Below are 12,011 nucleotides of genomic sequence, written 5' to 3'. Positions count from 1 at the left end.
GTGGACACACTAGGCGAATTTCGACGCCGATTGATTCGGCCGAATCATTCGCCTAGTGTGTCCACCGCTTAACTTATTGGAGAAAATCATTGAACATGACATAGTGAACTTCTTTTTACCAATCTTAACCTCCTATAAAAATTGGTATAAAGAATGCAAAATCTACACTTTCCCAAAGGAACCAAAAATATTCAGAGTCACAAAGATGTTTGATTTGTCTTCATAAACAATTATTAACTTAAAATATAAATTTTAAAAGTAATTTTCAAGCTACCTCGTTTTATTATAATATATCCATAAACATCTTGAAATTGCCACAATATTAGGGCAAGAAATAAAAGGGATATTTTTAAATATACACAATATTATAATTCATTACGTTCTGACTTGTCTTCTCTCAATCCATCCTTCATTTGACCTTCATCTACAAGGTCATCTTGATGCTTGTCTCCACCCTCTCCTTCTTCATCGCCATATTCTTGATGTATATCACCCATCTTTTGTAGAATAGCAGACACCTCCGCCAATTTCTAGTAAACAAAAATATCGTCTTTAGTAAATATAAAACACTCTTTTATTCATATAAAACCGGCTTTGCCCGGGGGTGGTAGTACATCGATCGACACCAGGTCAATATGTTACTCCCCTGGCTGAGTTACCCCAATACACCAAATTTCTGCCCGGAACAGCTCTAGTGTAGTCGCCAACATGGACAGACAAACAAACAAACAAACGACAGTCACAAATAATAGTACAGATAAGTGATTTGCACCTAGAATAGTTAAAAAATATACATTGCCGCTTGCGTTCTCTTCTCTTCTTGTGCCGTTCACGAATATCGCTAGAAATTAAACCGTGGGGTTGTTCTAGACCTAGTTTAACTTGTTCTAAATGGTTTGCAATTTAATTTAAAGCAAATTAATAGTTATAATTAATACAAATGACCCAATTAATGTCTGCCAAACAACTTCTGGATGTATCCAAGAAATAATTTTTGAGCTACAGAAAAATATTTTGTTTTTTTGGGTTTTTTTTGTTGTTTTTTTTTTGGGGGGGGGGGGTCTAAATGATCGAAAACTCCTTTATTTTAAAATGGGGTCCCAACACGGCAGGGGGTCTGCCCCTCGGACTGGGGAAATGATTGAAAAGCTGACGTCAAATGATGGTTTCTAAGAGTGAAAACATTAACGTATTTACGGGCTCTGGGCCAACCATAATTCGCAGTTTCCTTCTCAGCCCACCTCTTTTATAGTTGAAATATACTTACAGCTGATGTAAGTGTTGTGACGTCATGCACAGATATCATTTTATCCATATCTTGATCTACTAAATCCAGGAACTTGTAAAATAAAATATAAGTACAATTATCCGAGACTCTTATTATCCAAGAACCAATCGACAACCTTTATTCATACATGAACATGAGAAATGCTAAAAATGGCAGTGTCAAATGTTTGTAACTTCCGATAAATTAAGTTCGAAAACAATATATACAACCCCAGGGTTCAAGTTCGGAGTCAAGGTAAAATAATTTACCTGGAACAACAAATCCAAAATTCAAAAAGCAGCCTTCATGAATTTCACTTTCGTCACTCTGTACCAATGTGTCTCGTGGCCTTCCATCACAGGAGGAATCAACTAGCGCTCCCGGCAACAAAAACGGGACATTTTTCAATGAAAATATTCCTACTTATTCAATATTCCTAACTGGTTAATCAAATGGTCAAAATTTTCTCAACTAGTCCCATTTTTTAACCAGTTAAATTCTCTTGACTCTTGACTATTGACGATACAATGATAATACGTTAATTAATAATATGACGATATGATAATTTCACAGGTTGATGGTTGTAAATTACTTGCAGGTCGTGGTTTTGGCCTAAATTAATCGATTTATGAGATATATTATTTGACAGTGGTTATAATCAGATATGCCACCAAATCGCATATTTGGGGTTCATTTTTCAAAAATTTATCGGGGGAGAGCACAATCCGCCCCTGTACAACCCTCTCGATAAGAGTAAAGAGTGAATAAAGTGGCGGTACTTTCATATAGTGCCCATGTTTACCTTGCTATAGCTGTAAACAAATGTTATTTTGGTTTCAAATAATTTAAAACGTTGTCTTTGAGAAATGTGAAGGTTTTCAAGATGACCATAATATAGTATGTTTAAAACATGACAGAAGAAAAAAAATCATTTGTTGATAGTATATCTTCGTTACACCTATTCAATAATTCATACATTGTCATTGGCAATAAAACTGCATGGTACTTTAGTGGTGAAAACACATCAATGTTATCTTTCTTTTATTATCCCGCGCTGAACGAATTTAAAATAATTTAAAAAACGTGTAGAATGCACTAAGCAGGCACAACGACCGCCGTTCAATTTGAACTGTTCATGTATTTCACCGAACATAATTGATTAGAAATTACAATATTATTTTCCAAAATTGAATTTAAATGACTTTACATACATTCATATTACATTAATAATTATGTACTTTTAGAAACATTTTTGTCTATTTCAAGGTTCCAAAAAATAGAGCCATGCACCCTTTAACTTTAAAAAAATTGCAAACTTACCTTTTTAACAGTATCCTTATTCATAAATTCCTAAATAAATTAAATTTCCGAAAATTAATCTGTAGATTCTGACAACGAGGAATATGGAAGATGTTCATTTTTACATTATATAATTAGTTGATTCTGAGAAATACAACTTTATGGTTAAATCAGTCCTAGATCTCACAATCGACACGTCCTGAGTCTAAAGGGCTCGCTCGGTATTTCTCACTAACCAAAATGTACCTGATTCGATCCCGATGTATATAGGCCGAGAAATCGTTCCATCCCATTGTTGGCGACACAAATTCCTCTGGATTTTCAAATCTGGTTCTACTTGTCAGTGGTGCAGGTCTAGTCGTGCAGATTGGACGCAAAACCGACGTGTACACGTTGGCGTGCACGTATAAAAAAACCTCGAAGAGGCGGAAACACCTATGTCCGTGTACTTATTCCGACCGGATAGCTTAATACATGACGCGTGTCTGCCTTCATTAGCCCGATTGGTTCAGGAAAGTAGGATGTTAAAACCCATTTCATTTCATTTAGAATCTAGAAATAATATACGATATTCTTTGTCGCCCAATTAATGACAGTTCGGGCATGTCAAGTATGATGTTTCATGAGTGTAGAATAGCACTGTATAAATGTATATGTGGTGAGACACTAGGGTGTATGGGGAGGCAGATTGTATCAAGTTGGAGCCTTCCTGTTTAAAACTTTGGGCGTGTAATATCAATATAATATTTCGAATCATTAACCTGTTAATTATTAAGTTTTAAACCTTGAAATGCTGGTCGGCAGAATAAATGCGATCAAATAAAGTATATAACCACCATCAAATTGTATGTCCGAGCTCATGCAGCAAGGTATCCACACCATTAATAACACATGCGGTTGTGTTTTCGGGTGGCTTGCGCGTTACCAATTTTGCACCAATAAAAAAATTTCCGAGAAGAAACCGATTGTAGAAATTCTTACAATTTTAAGACGCCAATACAGGTAGATTATCTCGAGCGAACGAAAATCGAATTATCCCAAATGGGGTGCGTCCACTGTTATTTCGATTCCAACTGTCAAGGGGTCATTTACACGCCCGTCACCGTGTGAGAGAGAGAGAGGGGGAATGGGGTTTAACGTCCACTCGACACAAACTAAGTCATTTCGGGACTAACATATGCTCCAATTCTATTTCAATAATTCGCAGTGGGAGGATCCCGAGAAAACCCACGAAGTTAGACAGGCGATCCTACTCCTTGTCACGTACAAGCGGGGAATCGAAACCACGCCATTTTACTTAATGGCTGACCGTATGATACAGTGCACGCGTTAATCATCCCCCTCCCCCGCCCCCGGTCAACGTGTACAAAGGGTCGTCGGTTTTTGTCCCATCCGTAAGATTAATAGCTGTTCCTTGGTAGACTCTTATTGCTCCATCACTTACAATGGGAAACCATGCCGGAAATACCCAGGAATGGTTTTAACGGCATGGACGTAAACTATGTAAAATCAAACTACTTACAATTGTGTCTGCTTCATCTGGCATCTAAAAATAAACAAGAAAAAAACCCTGATATCTGAAACTGACAAAGGCTGCCTAAACTCGTGTGTTTTCTCTGTGTTGGCATCTTTACACATTTAATAGACGGTAAAATTGTCCGTTGAAATGAATGAAGAATAAACTACCCTTCAGGTGCAGTGAAATGAAATGAAATATAATAAAATGAGGTTTTCTGCATTTAAATAACACTTACATCATCAGACGATGAAGATATCATGTCAAAGAGAAAGTAAGAAAACCACGGTAACTGTTTTTAATTCATCTCACAAATAAACCAGGGGCCGTGTCACGGTCTATATTCGTAGATTAAGCTTAGACTTATGTGAACTTTCTGAGTGAGTGATGTTCAATGAAAGTAGAAACTTACCACAAAAATGGACTGTATATATTTATCATACGTCATAACATTACCAGGTGTTGATATCAAACCTTCCGCTAAATTTTGTCTATAAAAGAAGACGCTGATACTAAAATAACAATATACTTCAAAAGGCAGATTAAATGGATCTGCGGCATGATACGGTATTTTAAATTCACTCTAAAATATTCCAATCATAAATGTATAATCTATAACAATGCAAGACGATAATTCGGTGATTATGATTCTAAGTCATGTGTTAATTTGACCGTCAATAGATACTTGTCAACTGGTGGTGTGTATAGAAATGAAATGGGGTTTAACGTCCTACTGTTTTGCTCCGAACTGGGCTAATGAAGACAGTGATATATTGTACAGACAGTGATATTGTATAGATAATGTATATACTATGTGTAGTCCCTGTCACATCACCAATAATTTAATGAATTCCGAAGCAATAAGCATATTATAAGTAATATTATAAAATAAACCTACTTTACAAAACCATTGGATGTCATCAATTTGTCAAGTCCTACTAGTTTAACCTTGTCTAAAGTCACAGTTTCATCGCATTCTCTATTGCACTGACTAGTGTCAATATCCAACGCATCGTAATGATTCCACCAAATATTGACAGCTAGACTACTGTTATATGATCTGACTTGATGTATCCTGTAATATATAGATTACTATTATACAATCTGACTTGATGTATCCTGTAATAGTTAGATTATTCGTATACACTCATACTTGATGTGTTTCTAATTGACAGTCTTCTTTTGGCTTCTTTTGGGGTTCTTTTGACGAATTTTAGGGTCACATTGGTGTGAGCCAATGACAGTGATCATAACATAGTGACACAACAAAGTGCAAACGTACTTACCATTTATGCGGTATATATAGACAATCACCAGGTTCTAAATGGGCGTGTATATATTCTACTTTAGCCAATGTCGGATATTTTATATAATCCATCCTGAAAATCATATAACAAACTGTTTACTGATAGACCTAGCCATTAGGTAATGTGTGTGTGTGTGAGAGAGAGAGAGAGAGAGGGTGTAGTAACGTCCACTCGACACAAACTAGGTCATTTCGGGACTAACATATGGTTTAATTTTATTTCAATAATTCGCTTGCGCGTAGGGGTCTTTAGCGGTGGGAGGAAACCGGAGGCCCCGGAGAAAACCCACGAGGTTGGACAGGCGACCCTACTCCTTGTCACGTACAACGGGGGATTCGAAACCACGCCAGTTGACTCAATGACAGGCTTTATGATACAGCATGCACGTGCTAACCATTCGCCCCCCCCCCACACACACACACACACATTAGGTAATGCTCTGTGGACACGGTTGTTTAGTGAGTATGAAACTTGTTCACTAACCATCGAGTTTCGGATTCAATCCAGGGGTGGAACGAGAAAGTTAGTCGTTCGCGTGCTATCAGTGAATATTTGTTCGGACAGCAGCATTTCCGTCAACGCCCAGTCTAATCCCCCCCACCCCCAACTGCTAAGTGTCCATTTACTCGATGTCAACGTACACACGGGGTCTGAGCTTTTAGTCCCATCCGAACGACCAGATTCTGTTCGTTGCCCTGGACCAAAGTCATACACCTCTGACCGAGTGGAAACCAGTCTGAAAAATTCCGAGGATCGTAACTGGGACTTCCTGGTTAGTGATCCGACGCCTAGGCTTACTCATAATCTCGGATGGTGCAGAAAGTAAGACGCTTTACCCAATACCACTTTTAATTTTTATTACAAATAAATACTTACTTATCGACATCAATATCAGAATAGGATCCGTCTGGTCTATCAATAAGGGTCTAGATACAATAGAAATATTTAGATAATAATAATCTAGGCAAATCATAAAAATTTCAAAAGGATCATATCATAATTGAAGGTGAGTAAAGCTCTGATATCAATAGAAATATCGAGATGGATTACTATCATCTAAGCAACTCCTAAAAATTTCAAAAATCAGATCACAATTTAATTGAAGCTCTGAAATCAATAGGATCCTTCCATTCCAGCCTGTCGATAAGTGCCAAGATAAATAGAAATATGTGGATGTTTGTGCCAACGAGACATTTGGATGACAGGTGGGTAGTATACAAGTTCCATCGCGAGAGGCGTGGAGGTCAGTGGGTGCCTGTATTAAGGGGCCACAAAATTTAATATAATAAAAATCGAAAACAAAATCGATTCTAAAAATGACAGTGTTAGGGATATGAGACTACTTTTTAACCATGTACGTATGGAATTCGAGCAAGAGAAACACCAGAGAAGTATTTGCGATATTTTGCTGCTTAATTATACATGTACTTTGTTAGTGCGATTGATGCTTTCTAGTACTATGCTAGGATGGTTTGCCGATCACCAACACTATACTAGAACTATTTGACATTTACTATAATTAATATCATGTTAGACGTTAAAGCGAATGGTCGTGCTTTAATACTATGCTATAATGCTAGAGCGAATTGCTGCTTCCCAATACTATGCCAATACGATTTGCCGTTTACTAATACCATGCAGATGCGATTTGCCGTTTACTAATACTACGCTATTGCGAATTTCGCTTTCCTAATAATACTTTATTATGCCAACTCGATTTGCCGCTTACTAATGCTATGCTAATGCGATTTAAAGTTTTTTGTGAGTTCAAAAAGCATATAACTTTATTTTTTGTACGTCTTCTGACACATATAAATAAGAGATACTTTATTAATCATTTGAGTTCATAATCCGTAAAATGTAAAAGCCTTTAGTCGTTCGGTCTGAACGCAAAATAAGACCCAGTATTGGCGTGTACACGAAGAACCTTTACCAATAGCCGACTTCGTGGAAAATAACTAGGACTTTAAACCCCATTTCATTTCAATTAATCCTTCGAGTTCAGTATCTATAAAAGTTTGCTCAATAAGAATGATTGTACATACCATGCCCTCGTATTTGACAGGATCAACAATTACAATATCTTTACTTCCACGATAAACACAGTTGATATTATCAACAGCGTCATAATGGACGACAGAACTTGTACCACCACTACTGAACCACATCAGCTAAATCAACAAATATAATACAATGATAGGGTCAGGGCCTGGGCCCTGTTTCTCGAAATTTTAACTAAAGATAAAATCCAAATTTTAGTAGATACTTCAATTTTGATTGGCTAAGCACTGAAATCAGTCTAATATTATCCAATCAAATTACTAAAATTTGGATTTTGTCTTAGTTAAAACTTCGTGAAACAGGCCCCGGGTCGACAATGGGTCTAGTGGAGCAAGGGTCTCATGGTCCTTCACCCGCAAAAATGACATGCAGTGAATGTAGACTTGATCAGTCCGAGTGGGCCGATTAGCCTACATCACGTTTGCACGCTTTGTACCGGACCATGTCTCGGGAGGGGCGCTACCGATCAGGTTAAATCACAACACGCTACCCAGCAAAACGTGTCGATACCTAATGATGGTTGCATGATATTTGGTTAGGGGTGACGGGAGTCTACCTCCGAGAATATTTTGAAAAATTGGCCTGACGACGGTTATTGTACGTCGTAAAAAAAACCCAAACAGGTGGGATGACCATGACCAGTTTCAACGAACATTGTAGCACTGTACCATCCAACATTCATCAGTAATGAGGCGGGTTGTATAGGCAGGGCCTTCGTCATGTTAATAGGGTTTTAATAGGTTGAACTCAAGCCTCGTGTAAAGGGTATTAATGGATGAAGAAATCCAGCAAAACATTCCCTTAGAAAATTTGAAAAAAGGATCAAAAGAACTGTAGTTTGTTTGTCTTTAAGAGAAAATTAAACAGGGGTGTAAAAGATGAGAAGTGACTATGATAAATGCCATTTTGATATGTAAACCATAAGATAATGATAATAAGCTATTATATGAGGTTTCCCGTCCACTCAACACATACTAGGTAATTTCGGAACTAACATATGAGAAGTGACTATGAATGCCATTTTGATACCTAAACCATTTAAAGATAATGATAATAAGCTATTATATGAGGTTTCCCGTCCACTCGACACATACTAGGTAATTTCGGAACTAACATATGGTTCCATTTTATTTCATTAATTCGCTTGAGTGTAGGGTCTTCAGGTGGGGGGAGGGTGGTCAGAGACAGCCCACGAGGTTGAATTTCTATTAATGTATAGGTACTTACAATATCAGCAATCTTGTTATTCCATAAAACTGGACACTGAAGACTACAGGGTAAAACTAGGTCGGGACTAAAACAAATTAAATAATCTGACAGAATAAGGCCCGTATTGCAGGGTATTAATTTTTCAGGATGGCGACATCTTCAAAATGCGTGGAGTTTAACGTCCACTCAAGTTATGTCATTGCGGGACTAAGATTCGTTACATTTTGTTAAAACATTTAGGTGCATCTTTTTAATCTACACGTGTGACAGAAAAATAAAGTACTCATCAACTGTGCTAAAAAATATCTCAGTGGGAATGGCAAATGGCCCGATCTTCACCCTTCGCCATCGACGTGAACGTCTACAACAACACCAGAAATGGCGACACAGGCAATGGAGAACTGTTCTTTTCGCAGATGAGAGTCGGTGTTTCGTATCAACTGCAGATGGCAGGGCCAGAATATGGCGTCAACTTGGCCAGCGTTTTTCTGACCAATGTGTCATGGAACGAGACTCATGGGGATGTCCAAGCATAATGGTTTGGGTGGAATCGGGCTGAACCAGAGAGTGAATCCTGTGATGTTCCAAAATCTTGATCCAGGGGGAGGAGGCGGCATCACAGCAGTGCGCTACATCGATCAAGCTACGTTTTCCAGCATGACAACGCCCGTGACCACACCGCCAGAGTTACTCGGGACTTTCTACAGCAGAACGGTGTCAACGTTATGCACTGGCCAACCCTTAGTCCGGACTTAAACCCGATTGAACATCTTTGGGATGAAATTCAGAGAAGACTTAATAACGTCGTACCGATGAATTGCGCCGGTTTTTCTGAGAATGTGGTTCCAGGTGCCAATGGCGTTTATCAATCGTTTGGTCCACTCCATGTACAGACGCTGCGCTCCTGTTATTGACACTTGCGGTGGACACACCAGATACTGATGTATAGACTGTGTACAGACTCTAAACCTCCTCGTAATGTCTTAGAATCGTGATGAATTAATCACCAATGTGTCAACATACTGTTCACAAAAAATTGCTTTGATCCATTTAGTAAGTCGTTTTCTAGAATGATTTGATTAAAGTGCCTCTCTGATTTTGAAATCAAACTAACGGTTTTTTTTTTGGTTTTTTTTTGTCTGTTTAGTATATTATCCTATATTAAGCCGTGAGAAATTTGATATTTTAGCGAAAAATGCAAATGACGAATCGTTAGTTTGAGATAGTTTGTTTAACTTACGTTAAAAACATAGGGACAATGTCCACCATATAAAAAGATGTATTCATATAATTCTTCACAAACATTTTGAAATCCATGGTAACCACTTTCTGTTGTCTGCTTTCTTTTTTCACAGTTTCCAGGAGAACTTTGCTTTTTTCTGGGATATTAAGATTTAAAAAATACTCATCGGTCCACAAATGGAATGCGGGTGACAGTTTTGCTCCATCTTTAAACTTTACGGGTTTTAGGGGCAGACAATATTTTCCAAGAAAGTCCTCTGGGGTTGGGAAGCCTAACACTTCCTCAATTTGGTGAATTGGTCGTCCGGTTCCGAATGGTTGTAGATGGCCTGGTTCTTTTTTTAAATCTATTTTCTCACTTGCATAAACAAAGTTTAAATAAGTTAAAATACACACCAAACAAAAAATCAAAAATATCCTCGAGAAGAGCAGATCCATTTTTCGTGATTAAAACATATGCCAATTTTAACTGGAAATACGTATATTCTATATACGCTGTCTTCCCAGTTAGGGAATACATATGCGGAGTAGAAAATATGCTTAACAGACCATTTAATTATAACGTCTAACCCGAAGCCATGAAAATTCATTTAAAACAACAGATGGTTCAATTATTATCAACAATAATACATGTATATTAAGTATCAACATCTTGTGAGAGAATTAATTTATTTTTGTACAGAAATAATTATTTTTCACGGGTTAATACAATGTGAATTTAGGAACACCTAAATAATCACTTTCGGGATTAATCCTTGAACATCCGCTTCTAAATATTGACTCTGAATATTTCTCACACCCGCAAGGAAGCCACGTTGGTTCATTAACGTGGGATTGATGAATGAATAAAATTATGTTTATAATGTCCTACTTTTGGGCTCCATTCGGGAATTGAAGACGGGCATACGCCATGCAGTGTGCTATGAGAAAAAATTTGCCCGGACATAAATTTAAATATACAAGTGTTAATGGTTCTTTTAAACGACTGGACTATATGCTGAAAAAATTGAAAAGTACCGGAAAAAAACCTCCCAAAAAACTTTTTTTGATATTAATTACCGAAAAAATTCGAAAACCCCGAAGTAACGAAAAATCACTAAATACGAAAAAACAAAACTAAATACCGAGAAAAAAACCCTAGGCCACACATAAAAATTAGGTGGGTCATGGGTCAGGTTAGGCCACGCACAAAAATTGTGGGGAACTCTAGGTCAAGTATGAATATGGTGGACACTCTAGGTGGGTAATGGGTCACGCTAGGCCACGCATAAAAATAGTGGGTCACTCTAGGTTGGTCATTGATCCCAACCGATTCTTAGTATGGCCGATCGTTTGATTGACAGGCGTTAACTCCACCTACATATTAATCTCTGCTGTCTTAAATCTGCTGTCATCATATCCGATCCGAATTTTTGTTTTACCTTTTTGGATTTTTATAACAATGGGACAAAATGAGTGAGGGGGTAAATTTTCATTCTTACTTGTATTTTGGGCATGCATTAAATCAATTGAATATAGGACATAATAGTATAATACAATTATGATAAATCTATAAGTGTACACCAGTGGCGTCGTGCCTATTGGGGAAATAAAAATATTTTTATTGATATTATTAACCCTTGTCGGTGCACACTGTGAGAATCACATATCAGGTATCAAGGGGTCCATATGGACCCCAGTTATAATTTTTACGTACAGATATATCTGAATTAAAAGGCAGCGGTTTAGTTTTTATTTGCATTCTTATTTTACAACTGAAAAACAACTAAATTATTATACAAAAACATTTTAGTGATATTTGGAAAAGATTTAATAATTCTCACAAAATTGCTACTTTTTGTACTATGTGATAAAGAGGTCAAATGGCTATTCACGCTTGATACAAAAATCATTGAATATTTGGAATTCATCATTTAATATTTCGTATTTGTAACATGCAGGTGTTAAAAGAGAGAATACTCTGGCATACACAATATGGTATCAGGCAGCAAACACATTAGCAAAATCCCAACTGTGAGTTGTAAGTTAGGGGCCCTGTTCCCTTCAAGTGTTGGGCCTGATTTGCATAACAGAACTCTGCATGTGAGAAGCAGATGAATACCGAACTCTT

The 12,011-nt window shown here is 37.3% G+C and overlaps 1 protein-coding gene across 1 annotated transcript; it reads right to left on the bottom strand.

Annotated features, from left to right (window-relative positions):
• Window positions 1–259: 259 nt before the first annotated feature.
• On the bottom strand, window positions 260–10,444 carry LOC126812002 (tRNA wybutosine-synthesizing protein 5). The gene is made up of 11 exons (XM_050538103.2): window positions 9,900–10,444; window positions 8,678–8,744; window positions 7,435–7,560; window positions 6,266–6,315; window positions 5,369–5,461; window positions 4,981–5,157; window positions 4,495–4,573; window positions 4,089–4,112; window positions 2,588–2,617; window positions 1,268–1,339; window positions 260–530 (listed from the first exon to the last, which is right to left on the bottom strand). Exons 1-11 carry the CDS (start codon window positions 10,337–10,339, stop codon window positions 366–368), a joined length of 1,323 nt encoding a protein of 440 aa, XP_050394060.1. The 5' UTR covers window positions 10,340–10,444; the 3' UTR covers window positions 260–365.
• Window positions 10,445–12,011: the final 1,567 nt, after the last annotated feature.

Source organism: Patella vulgata, chromosome 2, assembly GCF_932274485.2.
Source record: "Patella vulgata chromosome 2, xgPatVulg1.2, whole genome shotgun sequence".
NCBI lineage: Eukaryota > Metazoa > Mollusca > Gastropoda > Patellidae > Patella > Patella vulgata.
Note: the sequence above shows the minus strand (reverse complement) of the source record. Positions and strands in the feature narration are given on the sequence as shown.